We start from the raw sequence: 26,052 nt of genomic DNA, 5'->3' as shown, positions 1-26,052 counted from the left end.
GCCAGCTGACTTCAAACCTACTTCAGACAGAACCTGCCTATGACAACGATCTGGGGGCTTGAGCTGACCAGAGCCTGGTTTTGTTGTTTTGTTTTCTCAAGGCATAATGAAATCTGTAAACAGCTAGACGTTCAGAAGAACATTCCTCGGCAGGAGTCACTCATGGGAAGTGCTCTGGCCCTAACTACAGTCTGTTCCAGATACCGGGTCTAATACAGACTCGTGCCCACTAACAGGTCGCCAGGAAGGAGAAAAGGTGGGAATGTCTGCTAATAGTCTGCCTGGCAAGAAAACTTTGAGCCCCTGACATTTGGAAAGCCACTGTGAAGAAACAACTTCTGTTTGAAGAAACAGTACCCCAAGTCTAAATTTACATGAGAGCAGACGTCACCAGAGAGAAGCAGAAACCACTGTGGTAGAGAGCTATCAAGGAAAGAAACGGACTGCAGTGCAGAGTCGTGGGCACTCAAGAAGCTGCATCGCGGCTCTGGAGTGCTGCACGGCTGAGCAGGGCACGTTCTATACCAACGGTCCTGCACGACTGAGCAGGGCACGCTCTATACCAACGGTCCTGCACGGCTGAGCAGGGCACGCTCTATACCAACGGTCCTGCACGGCTGAGCAGGGCACGCTCTATACCAACGGTCCTGCACGGCTGAGCAGGGCACGCTCTATACCAACGGTCCTGCACGGCTGAGCAGGGCACGTTCTATACCAACGGTCCTGCACGGCTGAGCAGGGCACGTTCTATACCAACGGTCCTGCACGGCTGAGCAGGGCACGTTCTATACTAACGGTCCTGCGATCCGTGTTGGACGACCGACACCCAGGACTGTCACACACCTGAGAGTTAGACTAAATGGCCACTAACAGTCTGGCTTGAGAATCTTGCTTTTCTCTTCTCCCTGCCTCTCACCTACTCGCTGTGTTGAGACAACAGGGTCTCATATGACCCAAGTGAGCGTCAAAGTCACTATGCAGTCTGACCTCAAATTCATTATCTTCCTACCTCAGCTTTCTGAGGCTATGCTGGCCAGAGAATGTTATTTTTAATATATTTTTTAAAAGACAGGATCTTAGATAGCCCCAAACTAGTTTTGTTGCTCGAGGATGGCCTCAAATGCACGCTCTTTCTACCTCGACCTCCCCAGTTCAGGGATTACAGGTATGCATTACTACGCCTAATGTGTATGGTGCTGGGTCTCATGCACTCCAACCTGGTCTTCACGATGCGCCCCGAGTGCTAGGTTCCAGGTGTGTGGCCCCACACTTAACACACTCAGTGCTGCGATTGAATCCAGCTTCTTGAGTGTTAGGCAAATACTTTACCAAGCTACACCGAGCCCTGTGATTTACTTTAAAATACTTTAGCAATGCAGTGTATTATTATGCACATATTGGACAGTTTAGGTTACGTCCAGAAACTGTTATTATCTTAACTGGGGGCTCACACTGGGGGGGTGATTAGCAATTGTTTTACAAAGGCTCCATTCCGGGTGTTTCTTCAAAGACGCCGCCTCCACCTGTAACTGACACCAGGTGCTCTGCCAAGTAGCACACCACTGCCACTAAGAGACTTCTACTTCCCATGATGGATACTGAAAAACGAGGCCTCTCCGTGGTATCTGTTCTTAGTGGCTCTGGTGTTTTAGAGACCTTCCCATCCTTGCTTGCACGGGGGAGAACCAGCAGCCTGCGCTCTTGGGGAAGGGGCTGAGACCACCTTCAAGGACATGAAGCACAGATTTCCTCCAGTCTGAAGAGGCAGCAGGAACTGTGGGAGGCCTGCTCGGTAGCCAACAAGGTTGTTTTGGGAGGTGGGTAGCTATAGACATCCACGAAAAACATATGGTAACTCCTATGGGTGGTGAGCGGTTGACTCAGCGGGGGGCACTATGCAACACTATTTTTCCATGACATGAGTCTATACCTGCTGGTATCCGCTGTCCCTTGACAGAATCTAGGATCACCTAGGATGAGCTCCTGGGCACACCTGTGAGGAATCATCTTGATGGTGTTAACTGAGGTGAGAGTACTCACCCACAGTGGGCGGACACCGTTCCCTGGCTGGGATCCTGGGCTGTGCAAGTGAAGAGAGAGCTGAGTCCTTGAGTGCACACACTCATCAGTCTGTCTCCTGACTACGGAAGTGAGTCGGCCAGACGCTTCAAGCTCCTGCCACCCTGAGCCCCGACGATGATGGACTAGACCCTGGAAGTGTGAGCCCTTTCTCCCCTAAGTTGCCTTTTTCGGAGTACTTTATCACAGCAACAGCAAAAGAAACCAAGACAGTACCCTTCCAGCGGGTCCTAGCTAATCCCCAAGGTTATCCTCCACTGCTAACCTTGCCTCAGATCAAGACTATAGGAGGAATCTATCAGCTTTTCCTGAATGGACACGTGGGAAATGCCTGAGCCAGAAGGGAGGCTAAACATGAGTATCAGCGTTCTTCTCAGCCCTGTTCCATGCCATCATTGTTAATCAGCATCATCAAGCCCAGAAACACCAGTAAGATTATCTCCAGTCTTCCCCGGGCTGTGACCAGCAGCTCCGTTTGCATCAATGCTCCCGGCTCTCAGTGCCTGCTCGCTCCAGAAGTGAGAGAACTTCCCCGTGTGGGCTGCTTGATATTCCCATGTCCGGCACCCTTCCTTCCTCCGGTGCCTCACCTCCAGTGTCCTTGATGGCTGAGACAAGGAGCAGAAACCCCCTTCCTCCCTACCTGAGGTGACATCGTGATTGATGCCACTGACGGAAATGACAGCCCCGGTGAGGTTGTTAGAGTTCTCATCAAGCACCATTCCCTTGATGCCCCGGTGGACCTGCAGGACACAGTGGCCAACGGAGAGTTAGAATCACAGAACAACGGTGCCAGGGAGAGCCTCCGGCCTTCCTCACGGGTCCTCACAGTCCACCTTCGCTAACGCATGCCAGCAGCCTATAAAACAGTGCTTAACTGCTCTTCCAACCCCACGATCCCGTCCCGGGAGTGACCCTGCTAGCCTCTCAGTCACTACCTTTCCCGCAAAGCCTAGCGCAGCAAGGCCTCAGGCTCCCAGGCAGTCCCCATCAGCAGCCTGCCTCACGGCAGCTCCCCTCTACCTTGTTCCTCCGGTCTGCTTCCATTCCGGTCATGCTGCTATCCTAATCGTTTAAGCATTTTTATTAATTTTATGTGTTTGGGTATTTTGCCTGCATGTGTGTCTGCATGCCATGTGCATGCCTGGGCCCGGAAGAGGGTCTCAGATTCCCAGGGACTGGACTCACCAACGATTGTGAGCCACCATGAGGGTGCTGGGAATCAACCCAGGACCTCTGCAAGAGCAGCCAGTGCTCTCACCTGCTGAGCCATCTCCGCAGCTCCTGATGGCCCAACCTTGAATTTTGCTTAAATTAAAAGGGCTTTAAATTGTGATAAGGGCTGTTGAGATGACCTAGTGGATAAAGGCATTTGCTGCGGAGCCTGGCAACCTGAGTCTGATCCCAGCACCCAAATGCCAAAGGAGAGAACAGACTCCCTCCCGCAAGCGGTCTTCTCATTTCCAACACCGTGGCACGGATGCATCTGTACCTACACACACACACACACACACACACACACACACACACACTTTAACATAAATTGTGATAAAGTACTCATACTGCACATTGTACAGTTTGTAATATGTGCCCAGAATAACAACCCATTTCTAGAATTCTCTTCATCTGATGCCACTGAAACTGCTCCCCTTAAATAGTAACACTCCACCACTCACTTCTGGGTTTTGAAAACCCACCAATCTCTGGGCTTGCCCCAAGCTCAGTCTGGAAACTCCACTGCCTTTTACTCAGAGAGCAGAGGTAGCCACCTCTTGAATCTTTCCCAATGAATCTTTTGTGTGAGATGGGACTTGGTGGTATGCCGTGGCTCCCAGCAGCCTTTTCCCTCGGAGCTGCAACGCTTAACTTCCCACTCTCTACCTCACCGTCCACTCCTCCAGCCCCAGCCACCATTCTGCATTCTGTCTCTACGATGTTAAGAACTGTATCTAAGCAAATAGAGTCACAAAATACACATCTGTTTGTAACTGGCTTATTTCACTTAGCACAGCATCCTCAAGGTTCATGCATGCTAAGGTATGTGTCAGTTTTGAAGGCTGAATAATATTCCTTCCTTCCTTCCTTCCTGTCTGGTTCTACTTCTTTGGGATATAACAGTGCTGAATAATACGATAATTTCCTTTTCATTTCTGTTTCCTTTGTGACTCTGGAGACCCAGGTCTCTCTCCTGCTAAGCAAGGACTTTGTCGATGAGCTAAACTTCAGGCTGATTTTTAATTTTTTAGAAGTGCTGTCACATTGCTTTCCACAGAAGTGATGTCATTTTCCACTCTTGGCAGCAGTGCTCACGGAGTCCGGTTTCTTCACCTTCCCCTAAGCCTTGTCATTCCTGTTTTTGGCAGCAGCTACTCCAGTGTGAGTGAGTGGCAGGCAGCTCCCTGTGGTTGGTAACACTGGGCATGCTTGCAGATGTCAGCTTGGCTGACTTATCTATTTTGGAGGGCCCTGCCCTGCTTTAGACACCTGGCCTGACTCGGCCCCTCTGCTCCTTGGGCTCTTTGTTTAAGAGTCGCCGTCACCATAAAGCTTTCTTCATACCATTTCTCTTTTTAACACGTTACAGAATTTACTTTCGTAGTTTGCTTACTGTCTGTCCTTGTTAGAATGGCAATGCCATATAGACAGAGATATATGCTGTTTACCCAGACTCCTCAGCTTTCAGTAAAGCTTTGACAGACAGCAGTGCTCCACGACATTCAGTACATGAGTAGAATGTTTACTGCACTGAGTCAGAATCAGGGCCAGACCCGAGTCCATGGGAACCTCAGCTGTCATTGGAAGGGCCTCTCCTGTAGCCACAATAGTAAAAAAATGAGACCTTACCTGTTCCAAGAACTGGATCAAGGCTTCCCGGTTACCCAGCCACTCCCGCTGCAGCTCCTCTTGGCGGGGAAACTTGTTGCAACTGAGCTCTAGTGTGATCTCAAAGCAGTTGGTGTGAAGATAATTAAAGTCTTGCATTCCTAGGGAAAGAGGCAGCAGCAGACCGTCGTGTGGAGCACCCTCACCTCCTCATCCCATCTTTCTCTTTAGTCACGATCACTCCTCTCCGTCTTCTTCACCTCTCTTCTACCTCTTGACATCTGGTAACTTTTATCCTACACAAAGCTGCTCCCCCAGGCTCAGGCCATGTGCCTTTCTCTCTCTCCAAATTTCTTTCATTGTTAACGCTCATATTGTCATCTGCATCCTTTATGTTTCTTCCATTTCATGACTCAGTTCCCCGTGTGTGAGTGTGTGTGTGCGTGCGTGCGTGTTTGTGTGTGTGCGTGTGTACATAGAGGCTTGAGGAAGGGATCAGGAATCCTGTCGTTCTCTCTGCCTTACTCCCTTGAGATAGTGTCTTTCCCTGAGTCTAGAGGAAGCTTGCCACCAGCAAGTACAATAACTCTCCTGTCTTCTCTGCCGACGTCTCAAGGTGATGGGGATTTGAACACAGGTCCTCATGCTTGTGCAGCAAGGGCTGCTACCCAGGGAGTCGCCTCTACAGCCCCTGATTTCTCTTGTCCCTCTTACTCCTGTCTGCCTGCTAGCTGAATGTACCCAGGTGCTGCTTTCAGGAGAATGCCGTTTCTCTCTGAACCATGATGTTCTGCAGACGTGAGAGGCGAGAGGAGATGGATGCTTGCTTCATGTCTCTCACCATAACTGTGTATACAACTGTAATCTGAAAATGATTCTGAAAATTTGGCTCACGGGAAAGTGACAGACATCTGTATTTTATTCTCTCCCACATACAGCTTCTTATGAGTGTTTATATTATCCAATTAGTTGATTGGATCAAATGTTTCAGTATATCTTTGATTATTAGAATGACATTTATATTGTACATTCATTGGAATTAAAATTCATCAGTTCAAAGATGTCTATTCTACCAAGAGTGACCAGCCAACTCATTGTAACTTCTGATTATTTCTCACACATTACATATTCTCTTAGATTTACATATGAGTCTAAGGCAGTACCATCTTGTCCTGACTCAATCTGGTGTCTGCTCAGGTGCTTCTCAGTCCTCTGTCCCCAACAGCCACATCATCCTGGCAGCACATCTGGGATTCCTGTGACCCTGACCATGGTCCAGATGTATTAACAGTCAAAGGTAACGGTCATGTTATATCTGAAATAGCTACTATAGTCTGCCAAAAGCAAACGTTGCAAGGTCGCCCTGACCCTCATCTAACATTAATGCAGTTGTGAGTTTCACCTTTTAAAATGCTGTACCCATGACTTTTGGCATCAACAGACTTTGAGGCATGGACCAGCTCCTGGTCACCATACAAATTACCGGTTTCTTATTCTCTTGATTGGCGTAATCACTGTGACTGCCCATATCTTTCTCACATGAAATTATTGCACACATAATCTTAAAATGATATGAAATTACAAAGGACCTACCTTTCCCAAAACCAAAATAACCCTGGTGGGGACAGGGAGAGCAAAGCTAGAGACCTCACTTTTAATATCAAAGTTACAGCAATCAAAACACTAAATAAAAATAAAGCTGGAGCCGGTGTTGGTGGTGCACGCCTTTAATCCCAGCACTCGGAAGGCAGAGGCAGATGGATCTCTGTGAGTTTGAGACCAGCCTGGTCTACTGAGTGAGTTCTAGGACAGCCTACAAGACAATACAGAGAAACCCTGCCTCGAAAAAAAAAAGTTGGATCCATGTATAATACAAAGATGGCCATGGTGGTTGACAACTGTAATCCCAGCATTCAGGGGGTTGGAAAATGAAGCAGGAGGATCACAAGTTCTAGGTCAGCCTGGGCTACAGAGCAAAATTCAAGTATAAAAATAAATAAATAAATTAGTGTCCAGCATGGTGGTGCATCCCTTTAACCCCAGCACCTAGGAGGCAGAGGCCGGCGGATCTATCGAGGGAGTTCCAGGACAGCCAGGGCTACATAGTGAAACCTTATCTCAAAATAAATACATAAGTGAATGAAAGAATAAGTGAACAAGCAAAGACTAGATGTTGGTCTAAAGAAGACGCACAGATGGCTGATAAGCACATGAAAAAGATATTCAATACCACTAATCTTCAGAGAAATGTAAATCAAGCTCCTGTATGGTACTAGTTTGCAGCCACTGGCTGACTGCTAGAGAAAGAGGGGTGAAGAGAGAAAATAACAAGTGCTGATGGGGATGTCCTTCTGTGTGCTGTGAATGTGTTTCTCTTACTGGCTGATGAGTAAAGCTGTTTTGATCAATGGACAGGCAGGATGTAGCCAGGCAGGAAGCATAGGCAGGGCTACCAGACTAGGAGAAAACTGGGAAGAGAAACGGAGAGAGTCTTGAGAGAGAAACCATGTGGCAGCCAAAGGAGAATGAGCCTCATGGCAATACATAGTTTAATAGAAATATGTTAATAATTAAGAGAGAGCCAGCTATTGGACAAGCAGTTTATAATTAACATCAGCCTCTGTGTGTTTATTTGGGACTGAAGAGCTGCAGGACGGGGCAGACAGAAACTCCATCAACAGAGTGCTAATAAAGGTATGGAGAAACTAGAGCCTGTGTGGGGTTGATAAGACTATAAAGCTGTACCGCTACCACAGAAAAGAATTAGCACACAATCCAACAATTCCAGCTCTAGATATGTATGTAAGAGCACCATGTTTTGGGTTCATCTACTCTGTTGCTGCCATCCACCCCTGACACTGGAACCCAGTTTCTTTGGTCTTACAACACGGGTTAAAGACCATCTTCTCGCTAGGAATCTTCTAGGCCTTCAGCACCAGACTGGGGGTACAGAGGGACCCAGGTTATGAGCTGAGCAGATGCCAGGTGCCAGTGTCTTCAGTGTGAAGATAGCTACTGTTGGACTGCCCAGACTCTATCCTGTAAGTGATTCTAATAACCTCCCCTTTTAGCATATGCTCATTCTATGGGTTCCGTTCTTGTAGTGAATCCTGACTAATCCAGAGACCAATGGATTACAGAGACAACTCTGTAAATGGTTTCCTCCCATGCGCTCGAATTCCCTGGAAGGCTGGGCCATCCAACTAAACACAGATCAACTCTGGGCCTTACTCCCAGAGTTTCTGACTAAATTTATATGCTTAACTTTCAAGGGGTACTGGTGATTCAGGGTCAGATACCATGAGCTGAGACAATCACTGTGATTGACCTGATTAATCAAGTTATTCTTGAGATTGTGCCAGTTTGCTTTAGAGTGGAGAACTTCTGAGGAGGCATAGGCCGAGCTTTCTCAGGAGACCAAAGAAGGTAGACAAGGAGAGAAAACACAAAACAAGTATAATTTGAAAAAGCGTATTCCAATTGGGGGGTGGGTGTGGAAAGTTGGCTTTCTAATACAAAATTAAAGAAATTAGAATCTAACTGCATCTTCCTGCTTATGTTCAAGTAGGCTTGGGACCACAAGTCTTAACTTCTCGGTAGACGAAAACTCCATGGCCTTTCTCTTCTTCATTCTCCTCAGGACCAAACATCAGCTCAGCCCTCATCCATATGGGTGGCTCCAATGTGACAGTATGGGAAAAGAGGAATGTGACCAGCTCCTGAATGAACCCAGCTGCCTGCTCTAGCCTCTTCTCTGACCTCACAGAGGAAGGCTCACAGCGCATGTGTACCCTGCGCCTGTCCCAGGCAAGGTGCAGGGAAGACAGGGGGACAGGACAGGGTGTGGGGACGGAGTGGGGGAATTGCTGCTAAAGTTCTCTGACCTTTTGTTAGGAATAGCCAGCACCCATGCAAATCCCTGCTGTGGGGAGTTGGTAACCCCAGTATAGAGAGCAGCCATCAAGGGGGCCGGCTCCTCCGCTCACCTCCCGCTGTCTGAAGCCCATCTCTGTCTGCTTTTGAAAACGGAGCATTTAGAAGCCAGGCGTTTCTAACTGTTTTACTTAAAGCATCAAAATTATGAGGTGAGTGTGTTATTAGGCTTAGTTAGAGATGGGGCCATGCAATTAGCCTGAAGCCACACAGCTGGTACAAGAACACGATGAATTCCAAAATGATTTCATCTCAGAGACTATACCTTTCACCCCTTGGTCTCATTGTTTTCCTTCTATGCCCCAGCAGGTCATGGCAAAAAAACAAAAAACAAAAAAACACAGGTTTTACAAGGCCACACATTATCTCTCCCCAGCTGCAAAATTCTACAGGATTCCTTGAGAAGGAGAAATGGTTGTTCCCAGGACTCTGCTTACCCTTGCTGAGAGAGTACCAGGACGCCCCGTTGGTGATGCCATCTGGGAAGTAATCGCCACAGTTCCAACCTTGGTGCATCCATCCATGGGCATAGGAGTAGACCTTGGCCAGCTGGAGGAAAGGCAGGAAATGACTGAGAATAATCCCAACTCGGGGACGCCAAGAGGGCGCGAGGACGGGCACAATGAGTGCGTTATATGCTTCAGTGCAAGGAAGTGTGATCAGAGATAGAGGAGAAGGTGATGAGGTGGTGGTGGTGTGTGAGTGTGTGTGAGTGTGTGTGAGTGAGTGTGTGAGAGTGAGTGTGTGAGTGTGAGAGTGTGTGAGAGTGTGAGTGTGTGAGTGAGTGTGTGAGAGTGTGAGTGTGTGTGAGTGAGTGTGCGTGAGTGTGAGTGTGTGAGTGTGTGTGTCTGTGAGTGTGTGAGTGTGTGTGTGTTTGTGAGTGTACATGCATTATGTAAGTGAGCATGATTCGTTCTGTAGTTGGGAATTCTGGAGTCATTTTTGGCCTCTCACTCTGTTGTCCAAGGCTGGCTTTGAACTCAAATCTGCCTCAGCTTCTGTAATTGCTGCTAGGATCCCTGTATTCTGGTGTTTCCATTTTCTCAGGAATAAGTCTGTCTTGTGCAAAGAAAGGGATGACAACAGACCACACAGGAGGTCCTTTCCAGTTGGACCATTTCCTAGCCGAATTTAATGAAAGAAATCAAAGACTGAGTAAAGTAGAAAACGTTTTGACAGATGAAAGATGTGTTCGAAAGAGAGGCACATGCTTAGATTCTCTATGATCTCCATACTTTTCAATAGTTTTTAATTTTTTTTGAGACATCTTTCCCTGGCTGGCCTGGAAATGGCCCTGTAGACCAGGATGGTCTCAAACTCACAGAGATCCACCTTCCTCTGCATCCCAAGTACTGGAATTAAAGACATGCATCACCATGCTTGGTTATTATTTTTTATAAGAGTAGACAAAATGTCATTATTGGAGAAAAATATATTAACTTACTGCCTTTACAAAGTAAACTAGTGCAATTCTCTACAATTAATGGACAAATTAAATTAATAATATTCTATGATTTACATAGTCACAATTTATAATTTAGTTAATAAATTTCATTACAGCCGGGCGATGGTAGTGCACGCCTTTAATCCCAGCACTTGGGAGGCAGAGGCAGGCAGATCTCTGGGAGTTCGAGGCCAGCCTGGTCTACAGAAAGAGTTCCAGGACAGCCTCCAAGACAATACAGAGAAACCCTGTCTCAAAAAACCAAAAAAAACAAAAAAACAAAAAAAAAAACAAAAAAACAAAACAAAACAAAAAAACCCCAAAAAACCAAAAGATTATGAACTTACAAAATATATATTATGAATATATCTCTCTATATTCATCTTTTAAAAAAGGATTATGTGTGTCTGTTTGTGTGTGTGTGTCTGTTGCATATGTGTGTGTCTGTTGTGTGTGTGTGCGTGTGTGGCTGTGTGTTCCTGTGAGCGCAGTTGCCCTTGGAGACCAGAAGAGTAAGATCCCCTGGAAGTGGTTTTGAGCTAACAAACATGGGTGCTGGGAACAGGACTGGGGTCCTCCGCAAGGGCAGCAGGGACTCTTACGCTGCAGACCCATCTCTCCTGTTCTACTGTTTTGTATTATTATTTAAATCTTAATTTGCAAGGTCTATTTTCACTAAGATAGACATATTATCATAAAAGCACAAATTAAATTCAAAATTCACAATTCATTCCACTAACTCATGGACAGTGTGACTAGTCTTCATGCATAGACTCATTTGAGCTTAATTTGTTCTTCCCATCATAGCAATTATAAAATGTTTTCCTCTTGGTTTAATCATTCCTGGATTTATGGCCTGTCACCAGAAATAAAATGTAACTTACCAAACAGCCCCTCCCAAGCAGACCCTGTTTTTCGTGACTGACTGTGGACTTGTCACCATGGCCCTGTGTCTCTGACATGACTCTCCCTCCCCTCCTGAGGCCCAAGTCGAGTCTCCCTCCCTCCTGCCCCACCGCCATTCCCAATACCGTCTGGAAGAGCTGGTCATCCGGTGTGGGGGAGTTGGAGGTGCGGTGAGGACTTCGGAGCAGGGATTTGTCATATGGGTAATTGGCCACCACAGCCCCTCCATGCAGATTGGCCGACAGAACGAAGTTTAAGGAGCGAATCCACTGGATCACGGCCCGGGTCTCGGGTTCCACCTGTGAAGGCATGAGAAGTTGGCAGCCAACACGTGGCTGAGCTGCCACAGGGTCCCTCAGAAAATCCTGTCAGGAAGGGGCCTGCAGGTGTAACACGTCCCAAGCCCCACTCCAGATACGAGAACTGAGCTGGGAAACTCTCACCTTGGTGATGACGATTGCAAAATGAAGTGTCTGGGAGCCTTGGTGAACTGTGTGGGTTATGATGAACAGACTAGGTGCACAGGGAGCTTCCAGGGGAGTAAGACTCTTCTGCACACACCACAGAGATGGGACTTCCAGCATGTGCACCCACACCCGGGGACACTGTGACGCCAAGGGTAGTCACTAGTGGGACTGGAGATTTTAGATTCAGAGTGCTGGGGTCAAGTCAACGTAGGCCCATTGTAAGCCACGTATCACTCTGGGATGTTATGTTAAAGGAGGGGTCAGTGTGGGAACAGGAAGTGTCTTTGTCATTTTTTACTCAATTTTGGGAGAGGAGGGGAGAGAGAAGTGGGTGAGGAGGGAGGGAAAACGGAGGAAGAGAGAGGGAGAGGACAAGAGAGTGAAAGGCTTCCCAGTTTATCCAGTGTAGCAGTGGTTGAACTTCTAAGACATCTTTGCAAAAAAAAAATGTAGAGTTCTAATAAAGTAAACCACTTGCTTGAAGTAATGATTTCGGTCTCCTCTTCCCAACACATCTGTGGCACCATTTTAATGTCACTCTGGTCGTATCGACATTTCATAGACTAGACACACTAATCTCTACTGAGCATCACTTCACTAGTGACTGGCAGTATGAAGAAAACCTTGAACCCACTGACTCGCAGCACAAACACTCCAGTCTGTGGCTTTTTCTCCTCACAGATGGGCCTGTTAGGTGACCTCTTGGGGTCAATGAGTGAATGGCTCTTCCTGAACCAAAGGTCAGTTCTAAAGGTCCTGTCTTTCCAGGCCCCCAAAGGGGACTGGCTGATGAGAGTTGTGTCTCCACACAACCAGAATAGACACATCGTGCTAATGGGTGTGTTCTGAGCAATGTTTAGCAATTTCATCATTCTGCAAAGTCACAGAGTGAAGGTACACAAACTAAGATGGCTGCATGACCAGGGGATCACTGCTGTACACATGATCTATGTTGGAGAAATTGTCACTTTATGTCATGTGGCCCCCTCAACACGCCCTTTCTCCACATTCCAAACGGGCAGCTTCTTGTCAGTCCCTTTCCTTACAGCTCTTCTATCCGGGCACAGAAGAGCTCCCTTTGTCACCTTTCCTCTTCAGAGTTATGCAGAGAGCCGAGTGGGAGGCTCACCATCTTGTCTTAGGTAGAGAAATGAGTTTAATAATCAGAACATGGGGCTGCAGAGATGGCTTGGCAGTTAAGAGCACTTGCTGGTGGCAGAGTTTGGTTTTCAGCACCCATGTCAGGTCACAACCAACTGTAGCTCCAGCTCCAGGGGATCTGACATCCTCTTCTGGGCTCTGAGAACACTTGGGGCTAATGTGTACACCCACCCCCAACACATAGAGCCCTACATAACTACAAACATACAAATAAAATAAACCTTTAAAAAATTCAGAGCATGGCTCGTGACTATAATCTCAGCACTCTGGAGGCAGAGCAGGAGGAACAGAAGTTTAAGGTTGTTGGCAGAAGTCTCTGTCCTGCAAGCCACTTCCAAGTAATCATACAGAGGCTTAATATTGATTATATGTGCTTGGCCAATAGCTCAGGCTTGTTACCAGCTAACTCTTACATTTAAATTAACCCATATTTCTTATCTATGCTTTGCCATGGGGCTTGGTACCTTTTCTCAGTGAGGCATGCACATCTTGCTTCTTTCTGAGTCTCCTCAAGACTCCTGAGACTCTGCCCTTCTTCCCAGAATTCTCTGTTTGGCTTTCCCCCTAACCTTACCCCGTTCAGTTATTGGCCAATCAGCTTGTGTGTAAAGGGATATTCCACATAAGGTCATCCTCATAAGTACGTTTGAGGCCTGCCTATGCTACATGATACCTTGTCTCAGGAAATAAAGAAATTACCTATGATATTCTTCTGGTTAGATACACTGAGTAGGACCATTTACTTACTTAACTGAGCAAAAAGGACAGCTGTAACCGGAAATCCAGCATGTCAATATGACTTTCACATCATTTTATAAAAAGATTTTATTTCATTATTTTAAATTACGTGTGAGTATGTGTGTCTGTGTGAGGGTCTGTCCACAATAACGCAGAACAACTGACCTGGAGTTACAGGCGATTGTGAGCTGTCCAGGGTGGGTTCTTGTAAGACTAGCAGGTGCGTCTAAGCACTGAGCCATCTCTCCAGCCCCTATCATTTTCAAAGGAAAAATACTGACCCTATCCACCCAGGAACATCCAATGTGGAGGCTTGTGCTCCTCTCTCCAGTCTCTAAGCTTGGATATTCACAAGTGGAGTGTTAGAACCATCCCGCCCAGGAAAAGCCAGGGCTGGCAGGGATGCCCTGAGAACGGTGGTGGATAACTGTTAGTACTCAGGCATCTGTACTGGCCTGTCCTTGGGGTCCTGACAGGATACGCCCTCAGCTGCAGCCACTGAGAGCACCACCTGTGCACATTCACTATGCTCCCTTTTAGAAGGGCCCTGCCCACCTCCCATCCTTCTCTCTACTTCTTTCTCTCCCTCTCTCTGTTCCATTCTCTTTTTCCCCTCTTTCCTCTCTCCTCTCTCTTGCTGCTTCTGTCTCTGGAGGACAGTCCCCATCCTTCCCTTTTTTTATTATCCCTTTCCCTAATAAAAATTTCTTCTACTTAAACCCTGTCTCATGGCATCTTTCTCTTGAGTGCTGCTATTCTTAAATTACAACAGTTACTACCACCCAGCAGCAGGTCCAGACTGGGCTTGCCAAATGCTGTTTCCCATTGGAAGCTGTGGGGACACCAGACCTTGAGCAGAAACCCACTTCCCCTTCCTCCTGGGAGCAGGCAGCTGTGAGATAATGTTTACTGAAAACATGTTTACTGAAAACAATTCAGTGCTATAAAGCTCTTGATAGGGCTGAGATAAGGGCTCCATGACTTTGACCCCCCCTAAGGCTAGATGCTTCTTCCTGCTCCCTGCGGTTTCTCCCCGATTCTGGGGCCGATTCTGGGGCCGGAGATTAAACCACCAGCCAGGAGGGTGAGAAGTCTGGGAGAGCTGTGAGAGGTGTGTGAGAGCTCGGTTGGAGAATTGTATGTAGATGGATGGCAGAAGTCCTTAAAAAGGGAAGCGGTTTTTCTTGGGGAGCTCTCTCCTAAGCCGACTTGGGGAGCATAAAGTTTTCTTAAAGCAACAGACTGGTCTCTGTGTCATCTATCCCGACCACCTCGCTACATTCTCGGATGCAGGCTGCGCAGGCAGGTGCGACAGGAAGCATGAAAAACAATGGGAGATTTTAAATGCAAAGGGTCCCAAAGGAGGAAAGAGGAGTAAGACACCACGAACCTCATTCTACAGCTAATATCGTGAACATCCAATTCATCACAAGTCTGAGAAACTGGTCTACAGAATGCTGGAGCTTTCTGTCTACAGTCTGGGATTAGCAGAAAGAATGTTGGACTATGAATCAGAATGTCTGTGTGTGTTCGTGCATAAGTGGGCATGTGTAGGGAGGTCAGAGGTTGAAGTTGGGTGTCTTGTTCACTCTCCACCATCCATTTAAAATTTTCAGTTGCATTTATTTTGTGTGCACGGTGTGTGTGTGTGTGTGTGTGTGTGTGTGTGTGTGTGTGTGCATGAACACATGTACATGGCAGCCTGATGTCAAGGTCAGGGACAGCTTGCAGGATCAGTTCTCTCCTCCCACCCTGTGGGTCCTGGGATTCAATCTCAGGTCTTCAGGCCTGGCAGCAAGCACCTTTACCCACTGGGCCTTCTCTCTGGTCCTTCACCTAGCTTTTTGGCATGGGTTCTGGAGTTCAAACTCAGGTCAGAGCCATCTCCCCAGCCCATGTCTAGGTTTTAACACTGATTTCTTCAATTATTAGTTATATGAATTTAGTTTGACCTATAAACATAGTAACTGCCAAACAGGACTAACACTGGCTACGGTTGCTTGTCACACGCACGGTCCAGTGCTACGGTGACCAACTGGAAGAGGCTTGGGAAGAGCTTCGAGAAATCACCAAGTATAGGCTTGCTCCTCCTTCACCACCATTACTACCAAGCAGCACAGTCAGCAAGGGCCTGCTGCCTGGAGGCCTCTTTGCTGCCATGGGGAAGAATACAAAGAAGCCTGGCAGCTGTTATTCTTCTGGGTAAATTAATGAGGAGGGGCTTGATGCGGAAGTCTTGATAGCTGTGTTGATGTGGAGACCGCTGAACGCCCTGCAAGCAACTCAGGTGCTGACTGGACAGCTCCTGTGGCCACTTTTCACTTCCTACCTGACTTTTCCAGTTGTCTGGGAGGGGTAAGTGGTGGTTGGGGCCGCCATACTTCTCGTTGTAGTAGAAATAGGTGTTGAGGTCGGGGAAGTTGCGGTTCAGGTCCACTCCGTTTGCGTTGTTCCTGCCAACCAGATACCCAGATGCGTTTGGGCCCTGGGAGAAATGAAGAGGAAAGATGAGCATTTAAGACAGAGTCCTGTATCTCAAGAGTGTGCTGTCACTTTTAAAGATGCTAACTATATTAGTTACTTTTCTATTTCAATTTAAGAAAAAAATGGTTTTATTTCAACTTATGGTTCCAGAAAGAGAGGGGGAGAGGAAGAGAGAGGGATGGAGAGAGGGAGGGGGAGGAGAGACAGAGTGAATTTATAATGGGCCTGAAAGCAGGGCATGGCTGACATACTACCATGACACAGGGCGTGGCTGACATACTACCATGACACAGGGCGTGGCTGACATACTACCTAATATACTACCATGACACAGGGCGTGGTTACAGGAGCAGGAGGTTGGCTGATCACGTTTAATCACACACAGGAAGCAGTGGGAGAGAACAGAAAAGAGAGTGAGTCGCCCTTCCATGGCTCCGGGAACACCGTGGAAGAGGCAGCGGTGGAATGTAAGAGGGCTGTGGAATGCTGTCTCCCAGGCATGACACGGCTATTGATTAATGAACTCATGGCAGCTGTGATTATGTGTGTAAGACCTGCACAAGACCAGGCTCCTGGAAATTCCCTAGATCCCACTCCTTACTGAGGATTTACAAACAGTTAATGGTTGCTAGGGAGAAGGGAATACTGGGCATTCTTCAGTGTGTAGCCACAAGTGAAATGCTTGTGCTCCAATAATTGACCCTTCACCCATGCTCACAAAAGCAACCTTAATCAAACTCTGGGTCACACAGAGGAGGTAGAAAGGATGACTTCATACACACATATAAAAATGTCACCAAGAAACCCTTATGTATAATTAACATATGCTAGTGAAACCGAATTCTGAAATAATAGGATTCTTATCTTCCGAGTAGTCTTAAACTTCTGGGTCCTTTAATTTTTCTCTTCATAGTTCAGATTTTATCTCTATTGGTTCATGTATTCACTCACCTACTCATTCATCCATTTAGTCAACTAGCATCCACGTATACATTGTCAATCCAAGGTCCTCAGACAGAAAAGAGCTAAGTGAGGTATTATTCTAGCCTCCTGGGAATTCATAGTATACTCAGGGAGATAGGCAGAGACATAAAGAGATTATAAAGGTATAACAGAGCTGTGTTAAGACTCCCATTAGGGCGGGCTGGGGCTGTAGCAGGGGCTGAGTTGTTAAGAGTGCTTGCCTAGCATTCACAAAGCCTGATTAATCCCCAGACAGCAGACCAGCTTGTATGGTTCAGAAATTCAAGGTCATGTTTTGCTGCACAGCAGGTTCAAGGCCAGTCTGGGCTATATGAGATCCTGTTTCAGAGTTGGGATAAAAGGAGAGAGAGAGAGAGAGAGAGAGAGAGAGAGAGAGAGAGAGAGAGAGAGAGAGAGAGAGAGAGAGAGAGGAGAAGGGACTAGTGCCCACTATAGCCCTACAGACTGAGTGGGTAAAGCCTTGGCCATTCCCAGAAGTGAGGTGAATGAACCTCACTTCCTATTGGAAACTCAGAGATGCCATTCAAATTTTCTCTAAGACTATATTTATCATTTTCAGCATATCTCTCTCTCTCTCCTTTCTTTCTTTCTTTGTTGGGGAAGTCTTATGTCAATAAAGCACTGTCTGGCCAATAGGGAATCTAGATAGGAGGGACTAGGAGTCCAGGAGGACTCTGGGAAGGAGAAACACAAGAGAGTCAACATGTAACGCCATGGGGATAGGAAGCCCGGAACTATTCTCCGGTAAGAAACATACTTAGATTAACAATTATGGAGTAATTACTTAAGTCAGAGCTAGCCAGTAAGAAACAAGCAAGGCCAACAGCTTCATAATTAATATAGCCTCCTGTGTGTTTATTTGGGACTGATGCGGATCTGGAACCCGGCGGGCAGGAAGGCTCCTCTCAAGGAAAAGCTTCTCCTAACATTTCTTTGTATTTTTTGAGACAAGGTTTCTCTGTGTAGCTGTGTAGAGCAGGCTGGTCACAGAGATCGCCTGCCGTTGCCTGCTGAGTGCTGGGACTAAAGGCATGCACTCACACCGCCCAGCTCAGCGTTTCTCTTTTTACACAGGCATCCCACTCTCGTTTTATTCTTAGATTGCATTGAAAACATGACGCTTCATAAAGTTCTAAGTTACCTGCACAATTTCTGTTCCAGTGGGAACGCTTATCCAACTTTGAGTATGGTGTGCACCCTACAGCAGCTTTCTCGCTGTTTCTCCTTCTTAGCAACTTTCTTTCTTTCTTTCTTTCTTTTTTTTTTTTTTGGTTTGGTTTTTTGAGACAGGGTTTCTCTGTATTGCTTTGGAGGCTGTCCTGGCACTCACTCTTTAGACCAGGCTGGCCTGGAACTTACAGAGATCCGCCTGCCTTTGCCTCCCAAGTGCTGGGATTAAAGGTGTGTGCCACCAACGCCTGGCTCTTGCTCTTAGCAACCGTAATACTAAGAGCAACAGGCTTCCTTGGTTGGTTTTGTACACAACTGGTCATTAGGCTGATGGAGGAAGGGTTTTCTGGGCTTCAGGTTGTGGGTTGGTGTCAAGAGTGTTTACTTAGTATGTGTGAAACTTCTGGATCTCATCTCCAGCAGAGCCAAAGCCAAAAAGGAAGAGAAAGAAAAAGCAGGGGGGGGGGACGGGGACGACAGGAGGAGTGAGAGTGGGAAGAGGAAGAGGAGGGGAGGAGGAACATAGCCTAGCCGAAGGTTCCTAGGTTCCCATAAGCAGAGCAAATGGGCAATAGATTGATAAACTGGGTGGTGGTGGCGCACATCTTTAATCCCAGCACTTAAGAGGTAGAGGTGAGTGGATGTCTATGAGTTCAAGGCCAGTATGGTCTTCAGAGCTAATTCCAGGACAGCCAAGACTATCCAGAGAAACCCCGTCTTGGAAAACCAACTAACCAACCAACCAACCAACTAAACCAACCAATGGCAGCTATTTACCTGGAGCTCAGAGGCCTGCACTGGGTGTCCTGTGTGGTGCCAGGAAGACTCTATGCGAATCTTTCCCTGACTCTCATGGTTTCTAGCAACCATTCACATTCCTAGCTTTATGGTTCGTTCTTCTGTCTTCAGAGCTAGCATCATAAGAGCTTGAAGTATCTCTCTGCTTCTGACCTCCAACCCCACTAAGGCCCAAAGTGGCTGGACTTCCTCAAGGAACCCAGTAATCTTGTGTCAAATGACCTCAGTTCTATATGCAACCTTAATTCTCTCTACCCAAGCAGCATAACATTTTCATAGGTTTGGGGACTAGGATGTGAATAATGGGAACCATTATTCCACTTTCCCGCATGTGGCTTTAAAGTCTGGCTAGGTGTCTTCCTGGGCAGCCATGAAGACAACTTTTCTCTGGGTAGAAAAGTTTGAGAACCTAGTGGATCCTCTCTCAGATTCAAACAAGTTCAAGACCTCCTCTCTCTGACTAAGAACACACTAGGTGGGCAGGGAAGGGGGCTCATGGGATTTCTGCTCTCCCATCTGGTCTGTTGCAAAGGATGTCGGCAGCACTGAGCTGCTTCTCCAGCTTCCCTGCTGGGTACAGAGAAAGCTAATGCCCCACAGGAGCCAGGCTGGAGGTCCCCCTCCCTCTCCAGCTTTCTCCCTCTCCGGGAACTCAAGACCTGCTTCGTAAGCCTGGGCAATGTTTCAAACTCCTGTCTCAGAATAAAAATGTAAAAAGGGGGCTGGGGAATGTAGTTCAGTGGTGGAGTACTTGGCTAGCATGTTTAGTTTAAAGAGGGGTTAGGGAAGGAGAAGAGGAGAAGATGGGTTTAGTGTCTTCATTGCGTCTCCCTTGGACTGCGTACCTGCACCGCAGCCACCTCGTAGCCGTCGGGGTTCATGGAAGGCAGGATATGAATGCGCGTGCCCTGGATGAGGCGCAGAATTCGCTGGTTCCGGTTCCGGAATTCCTCACAGAGGAACTCTGACAGCTGCAGCAGCAGCTCACGGCCCAGCACCTCATTCCCGTGCATGTTCCCCACATACTTGACTTCCGGTTCCACTGGAAACAGAAACAACCCAGCTCTTGAAGGGACAGGCAGTAGAATCACAGGGTCAAGACCAGCTTTAGCTACATAGTGAGTTCCAGACTAACCTGAGACTCACAAGACCTTCTCACCCCCCACTCCACCCCCCTCAAAAAAAAATAAAAGGAAAGAAATCTCAGACTTTCATTAGGTCTTTCCCAGCAATCCCTGAGCCCCTTGCTAACAAATTGCATTTGGAGAAGCTGTAGAAATCCACGTCTGGGATAATAATGACCGGCATTTATTGAAGCCCCAATTGCACTAGCTGTTCATGTTCATCATTGCTAACCTTCACAGAAAACCTGTGGAGCAGATCCCATAGCCTCAGCGTGAAGGGGAGTGAGCGGTGGAAGATGCTAAATGACTTGCGGGAGTCTGCCTGTGATAGCCGTCAAAGAGAGTCAGTACCATGGAGGGGCGCACACGGACGGGGCACACACGGACACACCGAACACTGCTCAGACACCAGTCCTTCTGGGCGATGGCATTTCCCCCAAACTTCTCCCATAAAGAGCTCTTGGTCCTAAAATAACCTTCCCTGTTGAAGATGTAAGTGGTTTGGCCCATGGGGCTCTGGCATGCCTCCTGCAGAGCAGCAAAGGCCTGCCTTGAGGTGTGAGAAAGGAATCGATTACTGCCTGGGTTCTTACTTTTCCCTTTGGCCACAGTCTGTTAATGGAGGGACGTCAGAAGTGAGGGTCTATAAAAAAAACCTCTAGGGTAGTGGTTCTCAACCTTGCTAATTAATGCTGTGATACGACCCTTGAATACAGTTCCTCATGTGGTGACCCCATCACCACAAAATTATTTTCATTGCTACTTTATAACTATGTTTTTGCTACTGTTACAAATCGTAAATATGGACATGCAGGATATCTGATGCAACACTACCACTGCTCTAGGGCCACTAAATGTGAGACAGCTGTGTTCCTTGAAAACCAAAGCTCCCACCATCCTTCTTTCCTGCACGACATATTCCTGCTTCCCCGCTGCTGACTCTTCCTTGCCGTCCCCACAGGTCCAGTTCAAACACTGGAGGTCTGTGTCACCACCTTGAACTCTTCTTGCTAGAAGTGAGTCCTTTGCGGCCTTCCCTTTAATGGTACTTACTGTTCTGGGCTCTCCCTATATATGCACATGTCCTGCATCTTTTATGGGACCTAGTACTAGTCAAGTAGATGATCTTAGCATATGGTTAGAGAAAAATCCATCATTATTTATCTTTGTATTCCTGTATATAGCAAGGCTCTCTAAAAGAATGCTTTCAATCCACAAGGATCATATTTTAAAAAATAATATGCTGTATAGTGGCACTTGTCTTAAGTCTCAGCATTTGGGTGTCAGACAGGAAGATCCCTGTGAGTTTGAGGCCAGCCTTGTCTACATAGGCCAGCAAGGCTACGTAGAAAGACCCATCTCAGGAAAAATATTATTTTATTCAACCCATACTCTAGTTCTTTAATCTTTGTCTTTCTTTTTTCCTTCACATCCTTCCTTCTTCCCCCTCCCTCCTCTCTCACACACATTTCTTGTTTGTTTGTTTGAGATATGGAGACCTGGACTGTCCTGGAACTCTCTATGTAGACCAGGCTGGCCCCACAGAGGTCTTCCAGCATCTGCTTCCGTGTGCTGGGAATAAAGACTTGTGCAACACCACACCCAATCCCTTTCTCATCATTTTTGTTTTTTAAGGAAATGTTTGTGACCACAAATAGCAGGTATTTGTCTTTGGTAAAATAAAATTTGGAAAATCTATTTAGTCTCCTCTATTTTCTTAGTTCTCCAAACAACGTGAGACTCAGGTGTAAGAGTCGCTGGTCTGGTTCACCCAGCGCTGTGCTGCGTGTTCAGAGGGTGCTTACTAGCAAGCCCTCTGCTTCTAATTTCAATAGAGACAGAATACAACCATTTCCCATAATAAGCACCGCCAGCGATCATTTGGGCTGGAGCTCTCACACCTGCGTCTTTGGAACACCTCTCCCTCTCGTCTTCCTGCGTCTGTGTGGCTCCACTGGCATCCCTGCGCCCCAGTCAGGGGTTGACAACACTTTTGATGTAAAGGACAAGGAGGGACTGGCATGGAATCTTTAGGCTTTGTGGACACTGTTATCACTGTCACAGCTACTCAACTTTCCAAGGAAGCACGCACAGATAATTCAAGAAAAAATGAGTGCTATGGTGTTCTGTGAAACTTCATTTACTCAGATGATAGAGAGATAAGTGGGATCGGAACATGATGTGAAATAAAAAAAATCAATAAAAGTTAAACAAACAGACAACAGAACCCCTTCATTCACCAGCACAGGCAGCTGGTCCAGGAGCTGCCATTGTTGGCCTCCATCCCAAGCTGTCTTTAAACAGCTTTAAGTCAAAGTGCGTCACTTCTCTGTCTAAAACTCTCAGCAGCATCTCACTTCACTCAAAGCAAGGGCCAAGATGGGTCTACCTGCTTGTAGGTCCCAAACAAGCTCCCTGGTGCCCGATACTCTCGACACCTGGCTCTGACTTCAGCACCCACTGAGCTCTGGCTCCTGGGGCTGCATTTTCTTTTCCCTTAGCCTGCCATGCCCTTCCCCTCAGAGACCTTCAGATCTGTGCTCAACACCACCTCTTCCAGAGAAGCCCTTGGGGGACCAGTGAACACCTCTGCTTTTCTGGATTGCCGCACATTATGCATGCCTTCTCTCTTCCCTGCTTAAGCCCTGGCTATTGAACTTACTGCATCTGCCACGCCAACCACTTACACACGCCCCATTTATTGCTGGTCTTAGTCCGCTATAATTCAAGCCCATTGGGGGAAAGCCTGTATTATTCTTTGCTGTTTTTCTAAAGCCTACAAAAGTGTCAGCGCGCCTACCTGAAAGTTCTTTTGTATAGATTCCCCCTCCCTTTTTTCTTTCTTTCTGTGTATGTGTGTCTGTGTGTGTGTGTCTGTGTGTTCCATAGAGCCCAGAAAAGGGTATCAGATCCCCTTGAACTGGAGTTGTAGGTGGATGTGAGCTGCTGGGTGCTTGGAACCAAATTTGGGGCCTCTATAAACAGCAAGCGCTCTCTTGACTGCTGAGCCATCTCTGCAACCCCAGCTAGAGCTCTTTTATCCAGTAGGCAATGGGTAAATATTTGTAGAATGAAGGAATGTAAGGAACAAATGAAAGACCTGCTAACTCAGGGGAAAAGAGATACGTTGACGGCCAGCATTGTCTGCAACAACCTCAAGAGAGGCCTTGAGTTCTGGAAGGATAGGAGAGCCAAGAAGGGGGTGTGGCCTAAGGAGAGACCCTCATCAAGTCCATCAACAGCCTTAAGCTCCCGAGCATGATGGGATCTGAGTAAAAGCAGGTGCCTTCCTGGGAAAGACCCTAGTTCCGGGGAACCATGTCTCTCTTCCTGAGCTTTCTCTGCATAAAATCTTGAAGCTCTTGCGGTCAGTATCTGCTGTACCCTTAAAGCAGGAGCGCAAGAAGACTATATTAGTAATGAAGAACCGATCCTGGCATCTCCCAGGCATGCTGGGAGAAGATGGGTTCAGAGAACGGCCATCTTTGGATGGGAGGCCCGTTGGGAGTGATGTACAATGATTTAAGGCAAATTGTAATGGAGACTAGAGCAGGACTGGGGTGTGGGAGGGAGAGAAAGATTTGCTGTTGACAGTCTGAAGGAGGAACTGGCACAAGCCATGTGACTTAACTCAAATGTCACCATTGTTGTGAACAAAGCAACAGGAGACTAGAGACATCATCAATGTTCGCAGATACGTGAGCAGTTAATGGAACCAGGCAACAGCGTATTATACAACCGCGAATGATGCCATGGAGCTGCATTCATAGACCAGGGAAAACAGCTACAGTATGATTCCATTGCTGTGGAGACACGTGCATTGGAGAGGTAGGATTGCACATCACGTGCGGAAGGAGCGACATGAATCTGTGCAGCTGTTCTTGAGTGGTAGGGTTGCGCTTCAGCTTGGTATGCTTTCCTTACCCAATTTCTAGTTTTTTCAGTGGGTTGGCTGTTTTGAGATGGGCCTTTCTTGTGTTGTCTATCTGGTCATGAACTATTTTCGAAGCGAATATGGATTGCTCTGATGGCAGAAGCAAACCAACAGAGAAGAAACAAATATCCCAAGCCCAAACTCTCTTTAGAACACCAGGTTAGGTCAGTGCTCATCCTGGAAGAGATCTGCCTGGCCCCCTCAAGAGAACTAGTAGGTCAGTTATTTCTGCTCCCAAGCCATTGGACCCTGACAGAAGGAATAAGAGAAAGAGACCAGGGGTGTGAGGGGAGGGAGGCGAGGGTGGAGGGAAGGAAGATACCCTTTACCCCTGAAGTCTTGAGCAAACAGAACCGGGAAGGAGGAATGTGCTGGAGCCTGAACTGGGTTCGCAGCTCGCCGGGGACAAGTAGAACGGCCTGCCTTCTCAGGTGGAGGAAGAGGTAATGTGTTGCATATGGAGATCTCCACCGCTGCAGCAACCACCGTCTCTGGATTTGTAGGTGTTAGTTTCCCAACGTCCCCCAGAACTACTCAAGACTTACAGAGCTCATGGATTCCCGGGTGGTCGCTGAACTCCAGCACGTAGAGGTACCGCCCCTTCACGCTGCGCCCGATGTGGTAGAGCCGCGTGATGTCCGGGCATTGGTTGTGCACCTTGTATAGTGTCCTCACGAGGTCGTCGTAGCGGTGGTGACGAAAGGTCACAGGGGCAACTAACCTGGAGAGGAGGAGGAGGAGCAGGAAGGCTGAAGGTATGCCTGGCATCCCAGTGGCTCTGAAATGTGCCTCCAGCTCTCTTAGAAATCCTCTGCCAGTCGGGATCCAGAGCCAAAAATCGGCCAGGCCTTGCCTTGCACCTGACCCACCAGCAGGAGACTGGACACGGGCTCTGCAACGCTGGGGATTATTTCTGTGACTCTGGGATAGTAGCCACGATGCCTCCCGGACTCATTTCTCTCCCTCTCGTAAGCCTAGAAAACCTTTTGGAAGGGTTCGGCGCGTCCCCACTTTGGGATTCTGGATTACTGATTAACTAGACTGTAAACAGGTCTCAACAAACAGCTGCTTATAACCCTTTGACTCCCAGGGGCTCTAAAGACACTCGGTATATGCTTGTTACAACTTACAAATGGAGCTATCTGTCCCCTTCGCCCCACCCTCTGTGCCCCATCCTGAAGCACGGCTCTGTCTTGTCTTCTCCACACAAGATCTTAAAGGTAAACAAGAACAAATTGAGGAAATGAGGCACCTGCTTGGAACAAACAACTGCAAATCACGTATTTGATAATGTATCTGTAATTAATAAATGGTTTGTAACACAGCGATAGGAAGACAATCCCATTTCAACACGGACAAAGGATAACGGCTCAGGACTCTGCTAGCCCAGGTAATTAGAATAATAATTGGCAGATGTGATCTTATCAAACTAAATAGTTTCTGCATAGCAAAGAGTATAGCCTACAGAACAGGAGAAAATGTTTGCCAGCCATCAACTCAATAGAGAATTAATATCCAGAATTTAAAGAACTTGAAAAATTAAACTCATGATGGAATGCGCTGACACACTCCTATAATTCTAGTACGTAGAAGCTGGGGGATTGTTGGAAGTTTGAAGTCAGTCTGGTCTATGTAGTGACTTCCAGGTCAGCCATGGCTATCTGGTCAGACCTTGTCTCAAAAAAACCTCAGTAGGGGCTAGAGAGATAGTTCAGCAGGTAAGAGCAAAGGTCACTTTCCCGAGGACCCAGGTTTGAGTCTTACACCCACATGGTAGTTCATAACAGCCCGTAACTCCAGTTCCAGGGAACCTGATGGCCTCCTCTGGCCTCCACAGGCACCAGACACATACATGGTAAACAGACAGACATGCAGGCAAAACACACATACACATGAAATTTAAACAACAGTGTTTTAGTTAGGGTTTTTATTACGGTGAAGAGACACCAGGACCACAATTGGGGTGACTTACATTTTCAGAGGTTTAGTCCATTATCATCATGGCAG

General features: G+C 47.2%; 1 protein-coding gene across 1 annotated transcript in view; it reads right to left on the bottom strand.

Moving 5' to 3' along the window:
* Positions 1–24,945, bottom strand: part of Cpn1 (carboxypeptidase N subunit 1) — a 30,499-nt gene extending 5,554 nt beyond the window's left edge. Inside the window, exons 1-7 of the mRNA XM_005063558.4 lie at positions 24,591–24,945; positions 19,833–20,029; positions 15,881–16,036; positions 11,311–11,484; positions 9,273–9,384; positions 4,924–5,063; positions 2,723–2,822 (exon numbers count right to left, since the gene is read on the bottom strand). Coding sequence (XP_005063615.1) covers positions 2,723–2,822; positions 4,924–5,063; positions 9,273–9,384; positions 11,311–11,484; positions 15,881–16,036; positions 19,833–20,029; positions 24,591–24,813 — 1,102 coding nt within the window. The 5' untranslated portion in view covers positions 24,814–24,945. The remainder of the gene's footprint in view (positions 1–2,722; positions 2,823–4,923; positions 5,064–9,272; positions 9,385–11,310; positions 11,485–15,880; positions 16,037–19,832; positions 20,030–24,590) is intronic.
* Between the last annotated feature and the right edge of the window lie 1,107 nt (positions 24,946–26,052).

Source organism: Mesocricetus auratus, unplaced genomic scaffold (genome assembly GCF_017639785.1).
Source record: "Mesocricetus auratus isolate SY011 unplaced genomic scaffold, BCM_Maur_2.0 Super-Scaffold_4256, whole genome shotgun sequence".
Classification (NCBI taxonomy): domain Eukaryota; kingdom Metazoa; phylum Chordata; class Mammalia; order Rodentia; family Cricetidae; genus Mesocricetus; species Mesocricetus auratus.
This window is presented reverse-complemented; position numbering and strand designations above follow the sequence as displayed.